The 26,516-nt window shown below is 42.5% G+C and overlaps 1 protein-coding gene across 5 annotated transcripts; it reads right to left on the minus strand.

Annotated features, from left to right (window-relative positions):
• Window positions 1-11,554: 11,554 nt before the first annotated feature.
• LOC307204833 (membrane-spanning 4-domains subfamily A member 8-like) lies at window positions 11,555-25,887 on the minus strand. Of its 5 annotated transcripts, none has more exons than XM_079956875.1 (7): window positions 25,825-25,887; window positions 24,786-24,909; window positions 22,305-22,537; window positions 20,295-20,417; window positions 18,290-18,346; window positions 15,202-15,321; window positions 11,555-11,739 (listed from the first exon to the last, which is right to left on the minus strand). In XM_079956875.1, the coding sequence occupies exons 2-7, from the start codon at window positions 24,814-24,816 to the stop codon at window positions 11,626-11,628; spliced, it is 678 nt and encodes a 225-aa protein (XP_079813001.1). In that variant the 5' UTR covers window positions 24,817-24,909; window positions 25,825-25,887; the 3' UTR covers window positions 11,555-11,625. The 5 variants fall into 5 exon arrangements, with proteins under 5 accessions (XP_079813001.1, XP_079812998.1, XP_079812997.1 ...); XM_079956872.1 differs by lacking the exon at window positions 25,825-25,887 and adding an exon at window positions 16,966-17,103 and having other exon boundaries at window positions 24,802-24,909; XM_079956871.1 differs by lacking the exon at window positions 25,825-25,887 and adding an exon at window positions 16,966-17,103.
• Window positions 25,888-26,516: the final 629 nt, after the last annotated feature.

A 26,516-nucleotide genomic window follows, 5' to 3' on the forward strand; every position in this document is an offset into this window, starting at 1 on the left:
GTGGTATTTATTCAGTTTCAGGCAGAACCTATTCAAGATGTGGTCACATCATCTACCAGCACAAACCACCTGTGTTTCTTACACAGGCACTGGAAACATTGCAGCCATCCATTCTTAACCAAGTTATTGTAAGTGAAGTCAAAGCTGTAATATCTTCAAAATAAGTTTCCAGGTGTTCTTCCTCCCTGCAGAAGAATTGTTAGCACAATAAGATCCTTTTTCCAACTCTCAATTTACATGTTCTTTTCACTTAAAAACTTGTAGTGAGGGTCAGCTGATGGATGTCTATTGAGTTTCTTATTAGAAAGTTCACAATATTCATAGTACTGAATGCCCCCATACCTTCTGCCATTGTTGTGATCAAGGTATTAACAGACAATTTAATTTGATTGAAAATTCATTAGTTAATTATCATAGCTAGTATTCAGCACCCTGTACTGATTATTCCACTACAGCTGAGCTAAAATTTTCCAACAAATAATTTTCTGACAATTTTTTGAAAATTTCCTTTTTTTGGACTCCTCCTGAGCTATTACAAAAAAACTTGTCCTCCCTTACAGACTATTTGGCAAAATGGCCTTCCTTAGTTTGCCATTCTTGAATTTTGAACACAACTGTAGATTCATTTTTTTTAAAAAAAAGAATGTTTAAGATTATTTTAGTATTTTTTAAAAAAATATTTAAAAAGATTTTCCACTAATAAAATACTATTTTCAAATATTTTCCAATATTCACTGAAGAAATCAATTTCCCTCCCACCCTTCCATGGTTTTCTCATGTTTATCATTTGCTGCTACATATTATACTTAATCTATACATTATTTTCCCAACTTTATTTTCAAAATAACTTTTACTGCTGAACTTACTCCAAACCTGCTAGTGTACTAACATGTTTACAATAATTTTTAAAATAATCTACAAACATTTTCCAATTGTCCCTAAAGGTTGCTTCGTTTTGTTCTCTGATTTTACTAGTACAGCAATATTTTAGAATTGTTTGGGCTTCCCTGCTTCCTCTTCTGGTCTTCCTCTTAGTCCATTGAGTCTATCCCTTAATCCAGGCTTCCTCAACCTTGGGCCTCCAGATGTTTTGAGACTACAATTCCCATCATCCCTGACCAGTGGTCCTGCTAGCTAGGGATCATGGGAGTTGTAGGCCAAAAACATCTGGAGGCCCAAGGTTGAGGAAGCCTGCTTAATCCACTGAGTCCATCCCATAGTCCATCCCTCATCCATCCACATGAACTAGCAACAGTTTCATTCAACTTTAAGTGAGCTGAAATTTCTCAGAATAAGTTTTTAAAAAACAACAACAACTGTTCATAAATTTTACCAACCCTCAGAAGAATATTTGGCAACCCTTCCTTTTCACTCTTTCCAAATGTCTGCACAGGTGTTCAGTAGTTTAGGCTGCAAAAAAGAGAGAGTAAAGGACCCCTGGATGGTTAAGTCCAGTCAAAGGCGACTATGGGGTTCATCTCACTTTCAGGCCAAGGGAGCTGGTGTTTGTCCACAGACAGCTTTCCAGGTCATGTGGCCAGCATGACTAAACCACTTCTGGTGCAATGGGACACCATGATGGAAACCAGAGTGCACGGAAACGTCGTTTACCTTCCCGCCACAGTGGTACTTATTTATCTACTTGCACTGGCGTGCTTTTGAACTGCTAAGTTGGCAAGAGCTGGGACAGAGCAACGGGAGCTCACTCTGTTGCAGGGATTCGAACCGCCAACCTTCTGATCAGCAAGCCCAAGAAGCTCAGTGGTTTAGACCACAGTGCCACCCATGTCCCCTCCTAATCCAAACCATGTTCCGAGCAGCCATTCCATGAATCTGTTTCTCTCCAAGACACAGGCCATTTTTTTCTACTAAAGATTATTGCATGAAAAATATTCGAGCTGTGCATGAACTCATGGTAGTTTTCTGTACTTGACTTTGCATCGAGCTCTTTTGTTGAAAAGTATGAGAAACTCTTTTAATAAGCGCTGTAGCAAGATGCCCATTCCCCGTTTTCACTGCTTTATTTGGTGCTGACTAAAGGAACAATTTTCACTGTTTTCAGGAGACAGGGGAAAGTTCAACAGCAGGGGAATCACCAGTGCTCCTCTGTCTCCTTCATTCTGCCTAGGGCCAAGCTGAAATTTCTCTAGTGCCCCAGAACAATGCAGCTTGACAACAACATAATTCTATGGGACAGCTTGCATTTCTTAGTACAGAAAGAATGGATCTGATGTGTAGAGATTTTTCCTGTTCTGATTAATTTAAGAGTGTTCCAGAAGGTTTCTTTCTATGTGAAAGAAACAGGCAGAAGGTTTCTGTTGTTTGGGTTATCCCTTCTGAGAAACTGAGTACAGCTAGTTTAAACTGCTTCTGTTATCTTTCTGTCAAGGTCATGTTGACTATAATAGTGAGGCCAGAAGGAGCCTGGGCTTTCACTCACTTTCTATCTCTCTTCCTTCTGATGTGGTGTTGTGTATATAGTATGCTTAGTGTTAAGTTTTAGCCTTGTTATAAGTTTATAAGTTTTTGTAAGTGCTGCAACTGGATTTTTTATGTGCCAGTCCTGAATGTATTGGATTTGTGACCATTATGCTCATTTGCCTTCAGTAGCAGTAAAGCTCTGCTGGATGAAGTACAAATGCCTCTGGTCTATTTTTTTGGAATCCTGGAATGTGTTTAAGTTTGTCCTCCTCCACACAGCACAGTGTTCTGGTGGGTGGGTGGGTGGGTTGGAGGGAGATGGTATTATCTCCCCTTCCCAACTGTGGAATGATGCTACTTTATGGCATAGGCAATCTGAAACCTGAAGATTGAGACCCAAGCTATTTTGAATGTCTTATTTTGAACTACTTACTCTGTTTTCTTTCTTATCTTATCTTTCTTATTGTTATTATTATTCAAACAAACAAACATAACATCAGGCTAAGAGTATAAGAACAGTCATAAAAGCAAGAAGAATAAAATTACAAGATAATAAAATCATAATCATAATAGAAAGCTTAAGAAACAATGATGGGTGTCTGTATATTCCATAGTGGAACACAAGGTTCATATTTGTACCAAACATAGCAAATAATCATGAATGTCAACAAATAAACTCATATTTAGTGGGAATGTGTCAACCATGAGATTGTAACAGAAGGATGGATTTGTACATTTCAGTTCTCTCAGTGTCTTATATTTCTAACATTAATTTCAGTTCACATTTGTGCATCAATTTGTGATAATTATTTTTTAAATACTCATGAAAATATTGCAACATTTTAGTGCGAATTTCTCATAATATACACATTTTTTATGAGTTTTGATTAAGGTACACATTTTTGCGAAACATTTCTCATAATATAATAATTTTTTATATAGCAATTTCACTAATATTTTAATGCACATTTCTCCCTAATATATACATTTTTATATGCATTATTTGAGGGGAGAAGTGCACCACAAAATTTAGAAAGTGTGAATTCTGAAGGATGACCGTGGTTGTTTTTGTTTTTGCTTTTGGTTCTTATATCATTTTGGAAAATGTGAATTTGATAGGCTTTAAATTTTTTCATCCATCCATAATAAGAATACATATGCCATTCCTTCCAGTGTTTAACCCAAAGAAGCTAACAGGAGAAGCGGTAAAAACAAAACAAAAAAAGGTGCAGTATAATCATAAATGTACAAGTGAAACAGGTTATTAAAATATGTCACACAGAGGTTGTAAGATTTTACACATTAAAAACTAGTAGCACTAAAACAGAAAGATGTTATATGATAGAAGGTTGTCCAGACAAAAGCATTTTCAGTTTGTGGTGGAAAGATGCAGGCAGATGTTGACAGGGAGAGCATGATAGTATATAAATCTTCTCTGCAAAGACACATTTGCAGGTCTCCTCTTCCACCATCCCATCCCTGAAGATGACTCCCTGGTGAAACAGCTAACACAACATCCAATATCGTTAGCCAAGATCGCTAATTCTATTAAATCATTCAGAAGCAGAAGCAGCATAAGTTTACTCTTGCAAAAGAGAATTGTCTAGTGAGACTGTGTAATCGTAATCATAACAACATACATAAGGAATGTTCTTGGACCAGACTAGTTATTTCCCAATCTGATGCCTCTCCAAAGAGATTCGCTCGAGAATGATAAACATGGACCTGGTTTCTTAGGCACTGAAATAATAAGATGCAGCATAAGATACCATGTTGTTATGAGTTTGGGGAGGGCAGACCCCCCTCCCCTAATCTCAACGTTCAGTGAAGGGTCATAGAATCATAGAATCATAGAGTTGGAAGAGACCACAAGGGCCATCGAGTCCAACCCCCTGACAAGCAGGAAACAGACATTGAACAGACTCATATATTGATGAATTTATCAAGGGCTGGGCTTAACACCAGGATAACTTCTTCATGAGCCTGCAGATGACTTGCTGGGGGTGGTTTGTTGATGCAACACTGGTGCTGATGGGCTGCATGCCATCAGCCAGGAAGAAGGCTCTGCCAAGCACACAGGGAGAAGTTGCCAGGGTAGCAGGGAATATGAGTCACCACAGGGAGCGGTGCCCTTTGCGAGAGGCTTTTGAAATGGAGGTTACAGAGAGACTGGAAGCAGAAGGGGAGGAGTTGTTTTCTACAAAGGCTGCTGAGAACAAGAGGGAGGAAGTAGGCAGATCTTCATGTGTGCTGGCTGTGAGAGGCTACCCTGCGAGGCTGGAGGCCATGACTGGCGGCTGCTCTGCTTTGGACGCAAGCTTGCTGAAGCAAGAGAGGAGCAACAAAGCACACTCTTGGAATGTAATGTTCTGCCCCTCTTCCATTGAAGGCTTCAGATGTAAATATGTGTAAAATAAACCATATTTCTTATCATCTCCACTGTGCCTCATTCCAAAGGAACACAAGCTGTAAAGTGCCAAGACTTCTGGAATCTCTTGTAATAATATAGTTTATGCAATATCTTGCAAAAGTAGATAATCAGGAACCTTGTTATCTGTTCTACTTCTTTCTTTTCCCTTTGTCGGAATTACCGTATATAATTTCAAACGTTATTTACTGTCATAGAATCATAGAATCATAGAGTTGGAAGAGACCACAAGGGCCATCGAGTCCAACCCCCTGCCAAGCAGGAAACACCATCAGAGCACTCCTGACATATGGTTGTCAAGCCTCTGCTTAAAGACCTCCAAAGAAGGAGACTCCACCACACTCCTTGGCAGCAAATTCCACTGTCGAACAGCTCTTACTGTCAGGAAGTTCTTCCTAATGTTTAGGTGGAATCTTCTTTCTTGTAGTTTGGAACCATTGATCCGTGTCCGCTTCTCTGGAGCAGCAGAAAACAACCTTTCTTCCTCCTCTATGTGACATCCTTTTATATATTTGAACATGGCTATAATATCACCCCTTAACCTCCTCTTCTCCAGGCTAAACATGCCCAGCTCCCTTAGCCGTTCCTCATAAGGCATCGTTTCCAGGCCTTTGACCATTTTGGCTGCCCTCCTCTGGACACGTTCCAGTTTGTCAGTGTCCTTCTTGAACTGTGGTGCCCAGAACTGGACACAGTACTCCAGGTGAGGTCTGACCAGAGCAGAATACAGTGGCACTATTACTTCCCTTGATCTAGATGCTATACTCCTATTGATGCAGCCCAGAATTGCATTGGCTTTTTTAGCTGCCGCGTCACACTGTTGGCTCATGTCAAGTTTGTGGTCAACCAAGACTCCTAGATCCTTTTCACATGTACTGCTCTCAAGCCAGGTGTCACCCATCTTGTATTTGTGCCTCTCATTTTTTTTGCCCAGGTGCAATACTTCACATTTCTCCCTGTTAAAATTCATCTTGTTTGTTTTGGCCCAGTTCTCTAATCTGTCAAGGTCGTTTTGAAGTGTGATCCTGTCCTCTGGGGTGTTAGCCACCCCTCCCAGTTTGGTGTCATCTGCAAATTTGATCAGGATGCCCTTGAGTCCATCATCCAAGTCGTTGATAAAGATGTTGAATAAGACCAGGCCCAAGACAGAACCCTGTGGCACCCCACTAGTCACTCTTCTCCAGGATGAAGAGGAACCATTGATGAGCACCCTTTGGCTTCGGTCAGTCAGCCAGTTACAAATCCACTGAGTGGTAGCATAGTCAAGTCCGCATTTTACCAGCTTCTTTACAAGAATATCATGGGGCACCTTGTCCAATGCCTTGCTGAAATCAAGGTAGGCTACATCCACTGCGTTCCCTTCATCTACCAGGCTTGTAATTCTGTCAAAAAACGAGATCAGGTTAGTCTGACATGACTTATTTTTCAGAAATCCATGCTGACTATTGGTGATCACAGCTTTCCTTTCTAGGTGCTCACAGACTGTTTGCTTAATGATCTGCTCCAGAATCTTCCCTGGTATTGATGTCAGACTGACTGGGTGGTAATTATTTGGGTCCTCTCTTTTCCCCTTTTTGAAAATAGGGACAACATTTGCCCTCCTCCAGTCTGCCGGGACTTCGCCTGTTCTCCAGGAATTCTCAAAGATGACTGCCAGTGGTTCTGAGATCACATCTGCCAGTTCTTTTAATACTCTTGGATGGAGTTCATCTGGCCCTGGAGACTTGAATACATCTAAACTAGCCAAGTATTATTGTACTATCTCCTTAGTTATTCTGGGCTGTGTTTCCTCTGCTGAATCATTTGCTCCAAATTCTTCAGGTCGGGCATTGTTTTCTTTATCGGAGAAGACTGAGGCAAAGAAGGCATTGAGGAGTTCAGCCCTTTCTGTGTCCCCTGTCTGCATTTCACCATCTTCTCCTCTGAGTGACCCCACTGTTTCTTTGTTCTACCTTTTGCTATGAACATACCCATAAAAGCCTTTTTTGTGCTTTTAACCTCTCTAGCAAGCCTGAGTTCATTCTGTGCTTTAGCTTTTCTGACTTCGTGTCTACACGTGCTGGCTATTTGTTTGAATTCCTTTTTGGTGGTTTCCTCCCTTTAACATTGTCTATGTTATGACAGTACAGTCAAACCTCTTCTTACGTCCGCCTCCACTCGCGTCCATTTCGCCCAACGTCCATGGCAAACCCGGAAATAACCAGTGGGTTTGCCGCCATTTGCGCATGCGCAGAAGTGAGCAATCGCCGCCCATGCCTGGGCACAACGGCAACTCTCCCAGCGACCCATTTCGACTTCCGGATGGGCCTATGGAATGGATTGTGGTCATGAGTTGAGGTTCCACTGTATGCTATTGTGCATTTTTATTGGTTATTTTCTTATCATGTAATAATTGAGAGTAGGGCAGGTGGAAGTGAGATCATCCTCACCCATTAGTTGATATGTTGAATTGAATTTTCCACACACTCAGACAGGAGCAGGCAGCTTCTGTTCTATAGAAGGTAGAGGCTTCTAAATGTGGCCAAATCACCCTGTTATTCAAACCTTGCAGAGCTGTGCCCTAGATGAAAATTAATTTGACTTCCTCTGAAAGTACTGGTGTACATTTCTTGTACATTTAGTACATTTCTTGGTGTTTTTGTTCTCCAAGCATATGTACAGTCTCACCAAGAAATAATAAGAAGTGAAAGCAGTGCTTCAGGTGGTACTAAAGTGGAAGCAGGGTGGCTTTTAAAAATATATGCAAGAACCACAATTACCACACCTGACATTTTCTAGAAAATGTCCTACAGGAAAAACATGAGAAACTTACAGTAGGCTCTGCCAGGTGAAGGCTTAAGATCACAAGCAGGTTATTTAAATATCATAAATGTGTTGTTGGCAACAGGGTTCTCCTCCCCAAAGGGTAAATCTGGATTAGATGGGTTAAAAATACAGGCTAACTGATGATGTTATGTGAGTGCTGTGAAAAACTTGCATGAGGGGCACCGATCTCAACATAAACACCCATCTAGAAGCACCCTTAGACTGAATTTGAGCACTGATTCTTTGCTTATTCAGATATATTCTTTTTTCATCTTACCATACAGCAGTACCTCATGTTATGTACTGAAGTTCTCACCCTGGGCCAGCAGGGGGATACTGTAGATAGTTATGCAAATGAAGGATTGAAAGTGACGTTCAGTGATTGGATAGTTTTGAAAGTTGTTACAGTAACGAGGTTCTGACTGAGCAGGCTGACTGAGCTCTTCAGTTCAGTTCTGTTCCAGCTTACAAATAAAGAGCTGCTTTGGAAGAATCGCTGTGTCATCTGATATGTTCACTCACAACTTAACACTGGCGACGAGGATGGGATCGATGGACATCAGAGCACAGCCAGATGCGGCCACCCTCTGAACTGAGCTGAATCACTGAGATGAATCACTGAGCGAAATCACTGAACAGAACCAATTCAGAGCTGACTGTTCTGGCTAGAGCACTGTGTTCCATCCATCACCCTTCATGCCGGCATTGGAATCATGGCTTCACTTGTGCCTCTACCGCCGTTTGCGCCAGCCTCTGAATCATGGGACTCCTACCTTGCTCGGTACAGGCTAACTGATGATGTTATGTGAGTGCTGTGAAAAACTTGCATGAGGGGCACCGATCTCAACATAAACACCTATCTAGAAGCACCCTTAGACTGAAAGGTGGGGGTGGGGAACCAAGTACACCTTAACAAAATTTGCCATATACGAGTTCCCCAAATCTGGGCGGACTAATTTGCATGATATGCAAATTATTTGCTAATTATACAATTCATGTGTTGGGCTAGGAAATGTTTAAACAGCCGCTCTTAGCTCCCAGACTCCAACGCCAAACCATTTCTTGGAACGGATGGTTCAGTTTTCTTTGACACTTTTGTATGCAACATGTATTTGAACTGTGGTTCGGGGGGGCTTGGCCCCTGATGTGTGCCTGCCAGGTGCTCTGATTCTCCAGCCTCTCAGGGCAGTGAGTCTTTGAAACTAAGAGCCTCAGTGTGTCTCTTGGGATGTCAAGTACCCTTTCGTCCCCAATCTGTGCTCAAGCCAGCAACTGAGTGCTGCTGTGTTGTCTAATTCAACCCCCCTTAAAAGAAAACTTCTTGCCCTTCAAGTTTACGCATGTGATGTGAAAAGTCCTAGCCCCATTTTTGCTCCAATATGTGTGGTGATCAGGGTTAGAGCCAGGCGGTGGAATCCCACTCGTCTTCAACATGTTCACTCCTCACCTCAGCTGTATACAGTGGTACCTCAGGTTAAGAACTTAATTCATTCTGGAGGTCCGTTCTTAACCCGAAACTGTTCTTAACCTGAGGTACCACTTTAGCTAATGGGGCCTCCCGCTGCCGCCGCCACATGATTTCTGTTTTATCCTGAAGCAAAGTTCTTAACCCGAGGTACTATTTCTGGGTTAGCGGAGTCTGTAACCTGAAGCGTCTGTAACCTGAAGTGTTTGTAACCCGAGGTACCACTGTACTCATGTTTGCTCCCTGCTTATAATCGGCTAAGATCCAGCTTCTTTGACATCTTTTAGAAGGTGTGGTTCTCTTGACTGGTTTTGTTGTCCTTGTTCTTGCTTCTGCGAGCTTCTACGAGTCTATCCTACCTAGTGGAGATAGGATAGGCAGACACTTGGAAAAACAACTTTTGAGTCCTTCAGTTGAAGTGCCATGCACAGGGGAGCCTATTAAACACTTTGCTGGATTTGTGGTCCTTGGAAGAAGATGAAGCTGTCTTCCCACATGCCTGCCTCACAGCTCTGGAACAGTCTGGGCAAGAGCCTGCAGTATTTACATCTAGCCTTGCCTATAGCCTGTTGTGGAGCTGCGAAAGAGGCAAGCATTGGAGAGACAGCTTCATTTCCCACCAGTGATTAAGGCCCCAAATACAGGAGAGTCTGTGTCCATCAGAACTTGTCCAGGGAGGTACAGGCATCTAAGCATCTTTAGCAGCTTTTCGTGATACTGGTGGCACTATGCTCTGTGTAACCAAGCAAGGTGGTTTTATGTTTACTGAAAATAGATGGGATAGTTTTAGATCCTCCTTAATGAAGTAGGAGGACATATTACTCTATCCCAGCTCTATTTGAGCACTGATTCTTTGCTTATTCAGAGATAATTTTTTTTCATCTCGCCATACAGCGGTACCTCGGTTTCAGAACAGTCCTGTTCGGTTCGGTTTACGAACTCCACAAAACTGGAAGTAGTATCCCGGTTTGCGATCCTCCCTGGACCTCAGTCTAAGAACGGAAACCGAATGGTGGAAGAGCACCGGTGGTGGGAGGCCTCATTAGGGAAAGCGCGCCTCTGTTTAAGAATGGTTTTGATTTAAGAATGGACTTCTGGAATGGATTAAGTTTATAAACAGAGGTACCACTGTATTTATTTTCCAATTAACTGCTCACTTTCCCCCTTTCTACTTGTAGACTTAGATGAGATAAATAAACTAATGGTGAAGGATAGAAGGATCTGACAATTTCTGTTCCCTCAGTTTCTCTTTATCCCAATCTGAAATTCATTTCTCCACATTTCTGCAGCAATCCGCATTAAGAAAATCCTCAGGAACATTCTTCAGTATTCTAGTGTGAATTTCTCCTAATAAACATGTTTATTGTATGCAGTTTTGACTAGTGTTTACATTTTTGCAAGCAATTGCTCCGAATATAATGCATTTTTATTTGATTTTCACAAATATATCCAGTATAATCAATGTCCCCCCCCGGGGGGGGGATAGTCAAGGGTACACAATACCAACACCTCTTTTTGTTGTTGTTAAAAAGTGTGGCACTTACTGTAGCAACTTCATTGTGAGTATCAGAACCTGTTTTCTAGGGGGAAAGCACAGATTAAAATGCACTTTCTCCTAAAATATGCAGTTTTGTAAGCATTCATTAGTTGGAGAACTGCATCACAAATTTCATATAAGTGAGAATTTCAAAGGGTGTATGTGTTTTGGTCAGATGCAATGAGTTCTGCCCAACATTGTGGGCGCCTGATGGAGTGCCCCACTGCAGCACATGACATGTTGGTTCACCCAGCCAGGCACCCACTGCGAAAGTTTTGTGGGTGCCTCAGCCCCCCCCCCCAGCCTATGGTTTCAGTCATTTTTATCTGATTCTCACAAGCAGAAGACAGGGGCAGAAAATCTGTACCATAAAATGGCATGTGAGATTTCACATTGTTGAACTTTTGCCCATACACAAAATTCCACATCACTGGCTGCAGTCATGTGCATGAACAGTAGTGTATAGGGAAACTAGGGAACATGGGAACTACACTTTCAAGCTTTCATTGCAACCCTTGATGCTGCTACATGGTGGGGAGTTATGTAGGTAGTAGAGCTTTCATTAGATCATTTCTGAGCAAGTGCAGCAGAGTCTAGGGACGGTAGATGTGGAACTACATTTTCCATGATGCCTGGTGGCCTTGAATATAAAGTAGAATCAGCCCCAAATTAGGGACTATGAAAGGCAACAGCATCCATAGAACACGAGAAGTCAGGGAATGAGAAAGAAGCTACAGTAGAGGAACCCAAAATGGAGCCATTAGAGATTGTTCTGGTGTCTGGAGGAATCTGGGTTTGAGTTTAAATGGATCCCCCCCAATTATCCAGCCTTGGCCCATCCCTGTTAGATCTGGAAGACAGATATAGACATAATTGCAGGTATTGAGCAGAATCAATATTATTTTATTTCTGGAATTTAACTTCAGCTTGATTTCTGGTGAAGAACTTCCCATAACCTGTCTCTCTTTACTAACCATCAACACTTGGAGAAAGCATTATATTAGAATAAGTTGGTGGAGCTGGATTGTTTTCAGCAGGGGCCACATCATCTCCAACGATAACAATGGGCACAAGGTCCATGTCCTGAAACACAGGGGAGGTAGATCATTCCAAGAACTTATTTTCATCACTGGCATCATCATGGTGACTGTCTTCAGTGCCAAGACCTTTATCTTCATTAAAGTAAAAAGGTAAAGGTAAAGGTACCCCTGCCCGTACGGGCCAGTCTTGACAGACTCTGGGGTTGTGCGCCCATCTCACTTAAGAGGCCAGGGGCCAGCACTGTCCTGAGACACTTCCGGGTCACGTGGCCAGCGTGACATCGCTGCTCTGGCGAGCCAGAGCCGCACACGGAAACGCCGTTTACCTTCCCGCTGGTAAGCGGTCCCTATTTATCTACTTGCACCCGGAGGTGCTTTCGAACTGCTAGGTTGGCAGGCGCTGGGACCGAGCAGCGGGAGCGCACCCCGCCGCAGGGATTCGAACCGCCGACCTTTCGATCGGCAAGTCCTAGGCGCTGAGGCTTTAACCCACAGCGCCACCTGCGTCCCACTTTCATTAAAGTAATTATCCCAAATTATTACAAACTGCATGGCTGATGCCACACATCTTCATTTGTAGGTATCTCCCTCCACACCAGACATTCTCAAAAATGCACATGATTCTTATTATGTATTTAAGTGATTGCTGGTGTTTCTAAACAGTGTACATAAAAATGTAAAAAGCATACAGCAGATAAAAACAATCCATGCAGAGGTTTTCTGGCTACGTCACCAAACAATGGTGGTTGCTCCTCGCTGCCCTCTGCAGGCAGCGAGGAGGTTCAGGCAGAGGGAAGCCAGGATTTATGAGGCAAAAATCCTGGCAATGTTCTCCAGTGGGGTCTGGGGAGCTCACTGCATCCTGCTGTGTCGCTCAAGCCCATATCTACCAATTTGAAAGGCAAAGTGGGTGTGACCTGGGAGTGTGTCCCTGCCATGGATGAGCCTCTGTCTCCAGCATGATTTGTGGTCGGTTTCTCCATAATTCAGACAACTGGCATTAATCAAGAGGCGCTCCTGGACCAACATATGCTAATGGGTTGCAATCAGTCGGCTGCTGAAAGGACTGGGCATGGCTCTTTGAAGGTATCTGAACATTTTATTTGAAGCTTGAGAATCCTTACAATAGCCAGAAAAGGAAGGGGGAGGACAAACTGCTCTGTGCTTTCTTATGCTTTCTTATGGTTTTCAAATGGTCTCCTTTTTTTCCTGGCCTTCACTACATAATGAAAAGGATGTGTGTAGCCACTGCTTTGTTATTCTGTTTGTTACTTCGGAGAAGAGGGAGGAGGCTTTTGATTTATGCTCAACGGGGAATTTAACAAGGTTTTACTATGCCCTTTCCCCTCAACAGAGGCTGAATGGACTTTATTTAAAATTAATCTTTGATTGGACTAGGCTGAATTTGAGAAGAGATCTTGTTTTTAACTGTGTGCCGAGGAAGAACTCCAGAGTGGAATTTTAATGGTGGAGTTTGGATATGCACTCCGTGCGTTATTTATGGCTGCAGCTCATACGCTAGTTGGTAAACAGTGGAAGGAATGGAATGTGACCCTGTATGATCCAGATAAACACTGCAAATAACTGAACAATGGAACTGAACAATAGAAGATAGTCATTAACTCTCACAGCACGCCAGGTCTGGGACAACAATGTATATGAAGGACATGTGAAATGGATTATTTATTCATAAGATGTAACAGAGATGCTGTTTGTAAGGTGAAATAAGTGACCGGCTGGAGGAATGGTTTAACGTCAAGTGAAGGATGTCAACTGGACTCTAAATAAGAAATTATGTGGCTATGTGAGGAAATGATGATGATCATATGTTTGGAACAGGAGTGGGAAACCTGATTGTAAGAAATTGCATTAAATTAGATTATTTTGGTTTGATTTGTAATAATTTGGAAAATGGGGGGGGGGTTGGGGAAAAAACCCTCAATCTGTGCAGAAAGCAGGCTTGATGAGCCCACAGCTGATGGTGTGTGTATGACTTCAATCATATACAGTAACTGACCCTCAAGGAAGGCAGGTTTGAAGTCACTGCCCACCAGCTGATAGGTGATGACTTCAAGCCTGCTTATCAGTGGCACTTCAAAGCATGGTGAAGGGCCCTTTGCAAGCTCTACATCTTGTTTTGAAGTCCAGGCGATCATCACCTGACATCAATGTGACATCAGGTGATTGACAGGTTGGCACTCCCATCTACCTGTCAGATTTGGCCCACAAGAAGTATGAGAGATAAGGACCTGGTGTACTGGCCAGATCAGGTTCCCCATGTCTGATTCAGTAAGTATGAAACCCCAGGAGCCACAGATGTAGAAGTGGAAGTGCCTCTCCTGGTGGATATATACCCTCTTTCCCATTCCCCCTTTAAGCTAGTATCACACAACAGATACCAGCTGAAGTTTCGGAGGAAGCTACAAATGCCTAATGCTAGCATAGCAGCATTTTTCATTCAGGTTCATTTGTTTGCATAGCTCAGGTTTGGTTTCCTCTAGACGCTGTTGGGCTGCAGTCTTCCAAAGTAACTACTCTATTCTGAACTTAAAAATGGAAAGCGTAATGCTGGTGGTCAATAAAAGAGGTTTAAAGACTGTCTCAAGGCAAATCTAAAAAAATGTAGTATAAACACTGACAACTGGGAAACACTGGCCTGCGAGAGCTCCAGTTGGAGAATAGCCTTTACCAAAGGTGTCATGGGCTTTGAAGACACTTGAACTCTGGATGCAAGGGAGAAACGTGCTAAGAGGAAGGTGTTAGGAGTGTCCTACTCTCGTGTAGGACCTTGTCAGAGACATATGCCCGACTGGCATGTTCTCCTGGTCGATCGTTCGGGAGCTTCAAAAGCTTTCTTTTGCCCGAAAATAACAGCGACTATGCCAAAAGGCATTGGCACACTTAGGGATCCACAGAGTATTCGCAGTTTGCGTAACAGAACCAATAGCACAGCATTTTGGCTAATCTACTTTATTTACATATAATACACTCAGAGCATTTTGACTTAGCTCCTGCCTCTTTCTCATCAGACAGCAAAGAGAGAGAAAACAAAGGACAATAGTCCCACTTCACGGAACACAGTAATACCAAAACATCCTATGTTTGTCACTGCCCACACTGTAGGATGAAAACATACACCGTCATGTGATAGACAACAATCCCATGACTGCAGACACAGGGAATGAATCTCCAACATCAGGTACGCTTGGCAAATCCACACCATGATCAACTCCAGCCTGGAAACCAATGTCCCCACTGTGGAAGGACGTGCGGATCCAGAATTGGCCTCCACAGTCACTTATGGATTCATTGTTAAAACCGTGTTTATGGAAGACAATCTTACTCAGCTACGAATGATTGCCAAAGAAGAAGAAGAAGAAGAAGTTCCCACCAACCCCAGCCAGCATGGCCAGTTGTCAGGAATCATGAGATTTGTAGATCAACAGCATCATATTGTCTAGCCCAGGCATTTTCATCTTACCAGCTTTCTAAAACAAATGCTTACCATCTTGTTACAGCAGGTTGCCTGACACCCGAAATGTGCTGTTGGAACGGTGATACAGAACTCCAGCAAGCAGAACAGGAGATGCACAGTACAAAGCCCATTACCTACTTTGTTGAAAAGCTGCAGAACAGAGAAGCAGGTGAAATGACAACTCTTATATCGGTAAATCAGTCGTGAGGATAAAATGGGTCTGAGGAGAGCTTCTTGGAGGAAAGGTGGGATATAAATGTAAAAATTAATGAATTAAAAAAAATGCCTCTGTGAAAGGGTAGGAAGGAACTTTCTAAAATGAATGCACTAGCCTGAATAGTAAGACATCAGGAAGTAAGTCCACTACTGAGACTGTGCAGTACCTGGCGTTATGAGAATAAAAATGGGAGAATATCCTACGCTACATATCTCTGTGTCTTTCCTCATCAACAGAACCTCCTCTCTTCTCCCCAGTTTCTAACTTTCAGCCAACAAAGGGACTTGGCTGTTTTTGAACAAGGATGTCTCCAGATAGGCATCCTTCCAGGTTGGTGTTTCAGAAATAATTTTGAGGTGACATATGATGGCATGAATCACAAACATGAGTCTGACCAAACTGCGGAAGGCAGTGGAAGACAGGAGTGCCTGGCATGCTCTGGTCCATGGGGTCACGAAGAGTTGGACACAACTAAACGGCTAAACAACAACAACATGATGGCATGAGATGAGAGGCAGCCACCTGAAAATTATTTCTGAAACACCAACCCAGGAGGTTGCCTATCTGGAGACATCTCTGTTCAGTTTCTACTTGCCTTATAGTAGGGAGAAGGTGTGGAAAGAGGTTCTAAGAAAACTCTCCACTTCCATGTGAAAGACCCAGTGTGGCTATGAGACTATAGCTACAATCGTATACACACTTACCAAAGTTTGACGTGGCAAAGCGCAAGGATACAGACATCTGAAAACCCAACCACTAGCTAATAACACCATCAAGTTTGAATACTGGGAATGGGATGGCTGCTCAACCTTGGATTAAAATATTGATTTCTCAATTGATTTCCGTAGGACGGTTCTTAATTCCATCCCAACATTTATTAATATATTCCCGGTGTGAACCTGGAAAGGACCTAACCAGACAATTATGTGATTCTCTCTGGCCTTTTAATATCGAGGTGGGTCCTCTTTTGATAAGGAAATGTGGTGAATTGGACTTAAGACTGGAAAAATGAGAAACTGAAACAGACAGATTTCTCCATCCCTAATCCCTGGGCATACCTTGGGTTTGGTTTCTTTGAAATGATGATCAGTGGAAGTGGACAGGATTTATCTCTTCACACAAATATACAAGCCAAGGTCCCGCTTCGTTTGGTTTACAGTGATAACACTGGATTCTCACAGAAAGAAGATCAGGCCTCTTGTGCCTTTATAGCCCAGTTCCAAGACTGACAGGCTACTGCTTCCTTACACACACACACACACACACACACACACACACACACGGTAACAGAGAAGGAAATAAGTCCTGATCCCCAAATGGCTTTCTCCTTTCAATAGAACCAATGGACTGAGAGACAGGGGCACTGACCATTCTTGCCAGGGCCATGAAGATAATATCCAGCAGTCCTGCTTGTTCTATTAATCCTCTCCTGGCCAAATCTCAGTCTTAGAATCAAGAGGCACAGGGCTGTAAGAGACACTTCAAATGACATCCAAACTAAACCTCCCAAACTTACAACATTAAATTATGATAATGATATTATATGATCAAAGTTATTGTGAGACTTGCTCACTTACCAATGTTCTCTCTGGGTAAGAACCGGGATAGCCATAGAAAAAATAGGGTTGATTTATACACAACTGTGCTGTGTACAGAATTATGCCAGTTGTTGCCAATGTAGCACTTGTGACATGCATTCCCACATTGCACTTCACCTGAAAGAGTGATATGAAGAATCAGGATACCAAAAAGTACACACAGGGTGTGTGTGTGTGTGTGTGTGTGTGTGTGTGTGTGTGTGGAGGCCAGCCAATGCTCATGTCAGGTGTGGCTACTGGGCCTGACAGGAAGCTGTCTTAGTCACTAACCATAATCAGACCATTTAAAAAACTTACAAAACATGGAAGATGTCTTATATACAATTAGCCCTTAATCTGTACTAATTGTGTTCTATTTTTGTTTGAATTATGGTTTGTTATTGTTTCAGTGTCTCTAAGAAAGGTTGTCAATGAAACGCGTTGGGTAGTTTACTGTTCCCTACATTTTTCAGTGCTACCCCCTCCCCCCTCCCCTCATCTACACTCGTGGTTTCTTAATGCTAAAAATGGGTTTTAAAAGGGTTATGATAATCATATAGCCATATGACATTCTTTTAAAACATCAACAATGTGTTATTAAAATGTGACACCAGGTGACACTGCTAAGTTTGCCCTGTCAAGTAAGTGGGTAGACCAGGGGTCGGCAACCTAAGACCCATGGGCCTGAAGTGGCCCACGGAGGCTGTTTAACTGCCCCCCGAGCCGCCCCCAAACCGAGCCACCCACTCAGCGAGTCCCCATGTGCTGTGCTAAACCAGGGGACTCTCTTCCGCAGTTCTGAAAATCACTTCTGCGCATGTCCAGACACCGGAAATTGCATCTGCAAGGGCGCAATTTTCGGCATCTGGGCATGGGCAGAAGCGATTTTTGGTGCAGCTGACATGTGCAGACGCAATTTCCAGCATCACGCTGCACCTGTCCAGCCCACAGAGGATCTCCGTGGGAGTGATCCGGCCCATGCCTGGTAAGCCTTGCCAACTGGGGTAGACTGCAGAAACAGAAGCGGAGGAACCAAATACTTCTTTGTTTTAGAATATAAAAAAAATCATTCTAGGAACGTTTAAAGAGTGAGTATAGATCCAGCCCTGGTGCTCTCCAGATGATGTTGGAATTAAATTTTTTATCAGCCCCAGCTAGCATGGCCAAAGGTCAAGGGTGCAGTACTGGTGCAGAATAGTCTACTAACATATGGAGGGCACCAAGTTGGGGAAGGCTGATCTAGAGGTATAAGAAAAACAAAATTTCTGACCAATACTGGCCACATCCAATATTACAGAAGAAGAGAAAAAGGTATATAGCTCACCAAACTGCGGTTCCTATGTTTTGTATTTGACACAGAGATGGATCCAGAAACAATGAACTGTTAAAAAAAGGGGGGGGGGAGATGCATATCAATATATCAATTCACTTCAAATTTACAGTAAAATACTCTCTACTTAGAAAAACCTGGTACTGTGGGAGTCTTGTCAGCAAAACATTTTGGCACCTGATGCAAACCACAAAACGATGCCTCCCCTCCCTGCCAAGGAAGAAGGAGCAAGTGAAGATCTAGATCAGGAGCAAAGTTCTAGATCAGGGTCTGCTGCCCACATGGATTCTGCCCACATGGATTTGCCTCACATGTCTGTGGCGTTTGCCCTCCTAGGTGGGTCATAAGGAAAGGGTTAAATGAGTGTGAAGTGATTGGCCAGTGGGAGCCCAAGGGGAGGAGTTAGAGTTAGAGTTGTGTGGAAGTCAGTTGGGAGTTGGAGAAGGAAGAGGGAGGATAAGTCTGTGGGTTGGTCGAGTTGTGTTATGAGAGAGTGAGAGGAACTGTTAGGTGGAGTCAGATAGATAGTTGGGATAATCAGTTTGAAGTTGTTAGATCAGTAAAGAAACTAAGATTAAGAAACTGACAAGAAAAATTAACTGAAACCTTAAACTTGTTCATGCTTATAAAAATAAACTTGATTATTTGTTAGTGTTAACAACTGTCTGGACTCCGTGTGTACCCGAGAGAAACGGGTTGGTGGCAGCGAGGAGGCAATCACAGTGGTGGCACAGAAATCAATAGACCGTCAAACGTCCGGGGACCCTGTGTGATCGCCACAACGCCTCATTAGTGTAGAGGGTGTGGTGACAGATGTCACCCGGCAAACTGTCAATACACACATAAAAAACAAAAAACCCAGCCACGCAATGTGGTTTTTTTTTTGCTGGATTTCCCCCCTGTATCCCTTTTTGTCCATGGACTGGAAAAAATTGAAACAAATTGGGGGGGGGGAGTGCGGATGACACCCAAAAACATGCATGCATGGGATGCATCAAATCCACTTTAAACTGCCATGGGTACACATCCCCAGGCAGTCACGTTGATCCTCCATGTGGTTTCCTGTCCCCCCCAACAGCCAGTCAACATTCTGCGATTACTCAGCATGCTTAGTCTGCTCGGCTGAAAACCTTGGGGTTTCAGTAAGCCTGCTAACTCCACCTTGTGAATGGATGGTTCCATTTCCCTACACACAGTAGGAACAAAGGAATCTGCTATATACTAAGTAAGACCCTTGGTTCATTTAGTTCAGAATTATCTACTGGGAGCAGTTCTCCAAAATTTCAGGCAAGGGACATCTCCAGCCATACTTCGAGATGCTGAGACTGAAATCTGGGATCTTCTGCAAGCAAAGCAGATGCTCTGACACTGAGATGTGGCCCTTCCTTATACATGCAAGAGAATACAGTGCTCAGTTTTGTTTATTAAGCAACTGTAAAATCAGCATGCTAAATTAGATCTCAAGCATCTGTTTGGGACTGGAAATTTTCCAATGCAGATTACCCCAGTTTGCCTCAGAACATTTTCCAGAACCAATTCAAAAATTTCTAGATCTGCATCACTGACTTGTAGAATTGAGGTTGCTGTTAGTATATACGACCTTCACTGTATAAAATAAAATAAAATCCACTAGAAACATGTAGCCTTAACAAGACAAGAAAGAGAACAAGCATAAAAAGAGAAAAGTTTTTTGTTACTATTCAATTCTTATTCTTTCAATGATTTTATTTAAAAAATGTTACGTACACCTCTCAGAAATGTTGAATATTAAGTAACATATAAACACCTTAAATAGAGAAAAACCTCTCAAATGCATTACAGCAAAGGAAAGAGATTACCCCTAATAATGTTCTGGCATTTCAAAATAATCCAAAGGGCTCCTATTCTTTACCACCTGCCTCCTTACTTGAACACATGAGGAAATGTTTTTGAAAATTGCCAAGTCCCAGAGTTTAGCATGATGGATTCTTAAATGCGAGGCAAAGAACACGATACTTACAAATATTCCACCCCAGCATGGAAAATATGTCACATTGACCAAAGGGGCATAGAATGAGTCCAAAAGAAAAAATGAGACTATCCCAAAGCAAATTTGTATCAATCCAATTATGATCTGGATGGCCTGTAGGAAGAAAATACACAAACAATATTATTTTTAAACTGTTCCTAGAGACCTGGAAATATAGAACGATAGTTTTTGCTACTATTTTCATTTCACTGTTTTATTTTCATTTTTGCATTTCTTATCATTGCTAGCTGCCTTGGGCATGAATCCTGACAATACTGTGCATTAATATTTAAAGGAAACCAATAAAACTGATATGAGCTTACTCTTTAGCACAGTCCGGAAATATCACCTGACCAAAAGCTAGATGAGGTATTTTGATCACTGCAAAAGTAAAAGAGGATCTCTCCTTAACCAGATTTGAGCCAAGAAATGTGAACACCCAATTTTCAATCTGAGGGATTGGGACATAGGAATTTGATTAAGTTCATATTTAAAGGTGAAACTGCTTTCTGAAACAACACGGGCATCAAAACACTTCTCTGAATTTTGCAATGCAGTCCTCCAATCAAATAATGTTTACAAAAAGGCATATATTGGAAGAAGGGATATGTATAAAATGAACGTATCAGTGAAAACAACGCACACAAATGTATTATACATGAGGAGACTTGCAAAAATGTGTACATCAGTTAAAATATGTGTATTAGACAAAACAGCATACAATTCACAATTTTCATGGATTTTTTTAAGATAAAAAAACACCACAAATTGCTTCAGAAATAGCGAGAACAGAATTTAAGACTGGAAAATGAGAAACGGAGAGAACAAAAACTGAGAGATAGATCGTTCCTAATCCTGATACGGATGAAATACAAAAAGTGACAAATGAGTTCAACCCAGTCACCAAAGAGAAACAACACATAACTTTCTACAACCTGGCTTTACAAAAGACAGTGCTTAGATTGGTGTGTCAGCAGTGAGCCTGTATAGGTCTGTAGATCTTCCCTCAGTTCCTTATGCCGTGATTACCCCCAGAATGGGCTGCTCTAATGAGCTTTGTGTGATTCTGGGTTTGGAGATGGGTTGAAGCTTCTTTTAGCAACAAAAAAAATAAACTAAGCACTGTTAAGTTCATACACACACTTTCCACACCCCCATGAGTCATAATCTTTCACTCTGTTCTGCTCATTAAAATGCACTTGCACATAATGCCCATGGCAGCAATTCCCTTCTGGAGGTTCCTTGGGCTGGAGGTGGGACAGCACAACTACAGAGGACCTGCTTAAAAGCCCACCAGCTGCAGTAGTTCGAAAGGTGGGCACAAGAGATCTTAACCCTCCCTGACTCTGCTATTGGCTCAAGCCAGCCATTTCCTCCATTTTTTCAGTTGATAACCTCAACATTCTCTGGCTCCACTTCCCTCAGTGCTCCATGGGTCCTAGAAGTTCACAGGACCTTGCCATACTTTCTTAGCGCTTAAAAACACACACCTGCTTACAAACTTAATGTCCTTCCTGTTCCTGGAGACAAAATTGAGAATGCAGAAAGCACTTCCTTAATTGGGGGTTGTCTTGTTTTGCCTCCAAACTAGTAGGTATGCAGGTACATTGTATACCTGGGGCTCTCAGGAGGAAAATCCTTGGAGTTTCCCTAAAATCATATAGTCAAGGGTAGGCTGCCCCTCATTCATTCCCTGTACATGGGCATTCAGCACCAGAAAAGTGCTTCTCTCTAGGCTCTCCCTGCCCCTCCATCTTCTCCCCACAACAACCCTGTCAAGTAGTTTAGGCTGAGAAATGGTGACTGAACTCTATGGCCAAGTGAGGGGGTTCAATCTGGGGCTCCCTAGCTTTAGTCCAATGCTCTAACCACTACACCACACTGGCTCATGATATGAGAGCTCTACCTGTTGCATATTTGAAGTGTTGAACTGACAATTGCTCCTGGTGACCACTGAAATCACCAGGGACAGAAACAAGAGCAGATGACATCTGCACTTACCCCTAAAGTCTTAGCCTCTGCTTTTACTTTCTTCTCCAGTTCCCTCACCCAACGCTTCCGCTCAGGTTGGTTGCTTCCAAGCTGCTCGTCTATATATTGTGCCACTCCTGGTTGTTGCCCAATGGTAGCATGGATCCCCTGGCCTGCCTGAATTATGTCAGCTCCATTTGGAAGAATGAACGCTATTATTTCATTTTGTCTTCTCACTGGATCTGTTGTCATAGCTGAAATGTCTGCAAAAACCAACCAACAAAAACAAATCAAAATAGCAAACAACCTTCTCTCAGATTTGGACAAATATAACAAACTTTCCCCTACACACAGAAAGAGGAAGTTCCACTGAGCTATGGCCCGTCCATCTGTTTCTACGAATCCCTCACATGTTTGATAAAACCATGTGGGAATAGCACTAATGGCCTGTTTGGCTTCTGAGAAGACAATCCCTCCCCTCAGGCCAACAATCTGAAAGACACAACCCAAAAAAGAAAAGGGCTGAGAAAGCACCAATTCTTTGTCATAGAGGTCTTACCGATAACAGCAGGAATGGAAAAAATTATAGAGGGGCCGGTTGTTGCTGGTCTTTCAGTAGAGCCAGTGGAGAATGTAATAGTTTTAAGAGAGCCCTTTGTACATTGACTCAAGCAGTGTTACACCTCCCCGTTCCCCCTGCACCAAGAGAACCACCAAATAGTTGCTTCCTTAAGCAGATGATAAACAGGACAAGATCTGAGGCCAGATGAAACACGTACACCATTAATCCCACACATAGAAGGAGCCACAGTTGCAATCAGTCTTCTTTTACATGCTGTGTACAAGATTCCCTTTCTCAACCCAAACAATTCCCAGAAATAAACCAACGTGTCACTAGACCCAAACTCCGAAGATTAATCTCCTTTTACACGCTATGTACCACATCCCCTTTCTCAACCCAAACATTTCCCAGACATAAACCAACAAGTCAATGGGCCCAGGCTATGAATATTGTGAAGTCAGATATTACAAGTGCTCAACTCACTGATGGGGGGGGGGTGAAGCCTTTACCACCAACCCATAATGAAGTCATGATACTTTGCTGGCATATGTACTCAGAGTCCTTGTGGTCCTTTGCTTTTCCTCTAGTTCAGGCAGAGGTCCCTCCTGCTGACATTGTCACTGTGATGTTCCACTGAAGGCTCTCATGAGGAGTAGTCAGGCTGCAGCACAGCTGAAGCATGAGTTCTCCTCAGGTGCCTAAGGTTCCTTCAGTAGGTAGTTCCTCCCATAGGTTTTGCATTGTAGGAACATGGCTTAGTTCTTTTGCACATCACCATTGCAGGGACCCATTCCTTCTCTGCTTGCATCCAGATCTGTCCCCATTCCTCAAGGAATGCATAAAGCATTGGTATAATAATGTTGCTTATGGCAGCCTCCAGCTGCTCATGGGCTCCAGTAATGAATAAAAATAACATGACATAAAGTAATCCAACATAAATCATATAGAATAATTAACAAATAATCAGTGAAACAATTACAGTGGTACCTCTGGATGCGAACAGGATCCGTTCCGGAGCCCTGTTCACACCCTGAAGTGAATGTAACCTGCGACTGTGCGACTGCGCGACTGCGCGTGCGCGGGTCGCGATTTGCCGCTTGTGAGCATGCGCATGACATCATTTTGAGTGTCTGTGCATGCACAAACGGCAAAACCCAGAAGTAATGCCTTCCATTACTTCCGGGTCACCAAGGGGCATAACCTGAAAATGCTCAACCTGAAGTGACTTCAACCCGAGGTATGACTGTACAAATTTATAAAACACTGTTAACAAAGCAACAACTAAAAAAAGCTAAATATCACAAGTCCTATTATATGATTAACAAATCAAGGCAGCATTTATAATCTAATATTGTAAGCAATATGAACAACATTAACAAAATAACAAGTAAAAAAATAAACTAAGCACTCTTAAGTTCATACACGCATTCTCCCTGTGATTCATAGTTCTTCGCTCTCTTCAGTTCCATAAAATACACACAAAATACACATAATGCCTGTTGCAAAGCCAGCTCAGCCAGATGCCATGACGGAAGGGGTCCTCTGGTAGTGGGCCCTGGTGGAGAAGGGGCTCTTGGGCCTACCACCAGTGGTAAGGTGGTTGTTGATTCTGGGTGGACTGTCCAGGTGCCACTGATGAGAAACTTACCCACATCGCTCCCAACGATCAGGGTGTCCTGATTATCTGGATAATAGCGATTATCAGGAGGTTGATTCCCAGTCTAGGAAGTCCAAGTAAACCTCCAGATTGGCGAGAAAGGGAATCCTATGCCAGATGGCACTTCCTTATGTAAAAGACTCAGGATTCCCATGCCACCTGCCCTTAAAATGGGTTCCGGTTATTCAAAAGTAAGGGGAAAGCCTCTGCGACTCTTTGAGAGGACACCAGTATCCTTTACAAAGATGTGTATTGGATCAATTAATCATCAGCCCCAAATAAAATTAAATACCTCTAAATGTACTTACGTTGCCCTGCTTCATTCACTCTTTCTCAGTCTCTCAGTGTGCCAGAAATCTCACCAGCAAGTAATCAGCATCAGACTTAACTAGCAGATGTCCCAGTTTATTGAGCTACTGTACTTTAGACAGAATGAATGGAGGGTAATATCTTTGTAGGTGGGAGGAGACATCACACTTTGCCAAGGGGACAGCATAGTTTATTTCTGAGACTATATTATAGCATAGCCGAAAGACAGGTTAACCCATTGCTGCCCTAAACAAAATCTGGAAAAGCTGAAGCTGCCTCGGCTATAGTATCATTGTTGCAAAGTATGATTGGAAGTGATGAGGTAGAAATGTGGTTCACTTTGCATGTATAGGCAAATCTACTTAATCTGCCTTTTCCAAAACACCATGCGATCTGAAATATGCAAGCCTTTGAAATGTGTGCATCTCTGAATTTTGTAATGCAGTTCTCCAGTCACGTAATGTGTACAAAATGCATGTACTGGTGTAAGGTGTGAAAAACCCCCCCACAAATTAGTGAAAGCACGCACAAATGCCTTGTATTTGGGGAAGTTGTGCTTTGCAAATTTGTGTAAATTGGGCAAAACTGAATACCCAGAAATTCATGCTAAATGCTGCTGAATTTTCTTAAGGACTTGCTTTGGGGGGGGGGGGAATCGCCCCTGTCTTCGCTTGGAGTATTTGTGTGCTTGGATAAAAACTTGAACATGCCTATTACTCAATGTTCTGTGTTCAGAGTTGCTCTCTGATGGAAAATGCCTCAGTTGACTGTTTTGTATAACTTGTACAGTAAAATCACAACTTATGTGCATTTAACATCTGCAATTTCAACTTTATGCAATTGAAGGCTGTCCAGTCGAAATCACACAAATTAAAGGCATAATAACAAAGATTATATTAAATTAATCATACAGGTTGTATTAAATCATACAAATTAAATTAAATCAATCACACAAATTAAAGCTATTTTGCACAGGTTTTTCCTGGCATGGTAAGAGCTTTTAAAGTCTCTGCCTTGCTTACCAGGCTCTGGGATGCTCTCACAAGTTCTCACAGGAACTTGAATGACCCCACAAAATCTCAAAGAGCACCCCAGAACCTGATAAGCTTGGGGTGGGGGGAACAAGGCCTGTTTGGTGCATGACTCCAAAAAGGTAAGGCTGCTTGTGCTGGGTTGACCTTTCTGCCTTTACAAGCATAACCCATATGCTTGTAACATAACCCATGTGATTGTACTGCATTGGTTAATTGTCCATTCAGTCGTAGAAACAGAAACAGTTCCTAGGATACCTTTGAAAAAAAGCAGATTGTGTAATGTGCTTGCCTGCTAATTTAAACATTTGTGTTTGTTTCTCAGTTTCACAGATAGCCCACAAATAACAGAACATCCTGCTGCTTATACGTGTTTTCAGCCCAGTACAGGAAGACAGTACACAGACACTTTATTATTCACTGGCTGGAGAAAGCTGAAGAGTGAAAACAAACAATTCAGGAAACACACCAATTTCCTGTGGAAAACCCCCAGTCCAAGGGTAGGACTTGGAGTTTAGATTTTGACCCAAGGTGTCCTTCATGTTTATCAAGGGATGGGGATGAGGGAGAGATAAGCTATGCAGTAGATATACTTTGTACAATATTGCAACATAAGGAAGTTCTTTTACTGTTTCTAGACATCTGCTGCTATGCATATCATATCTAGTAATGTTTCTTCTGGT

This window comes from Podarcis cretensis, assembly GCF_951804945.1.
Source record: "Podarcis cretensis genome assembly, chromosome: 1".
NCBI lineage: Eukaryota > Metazoa > Chordata > Lepidosauria > Squamata > Lacertidae > Podarcis > Podarcis cretensis.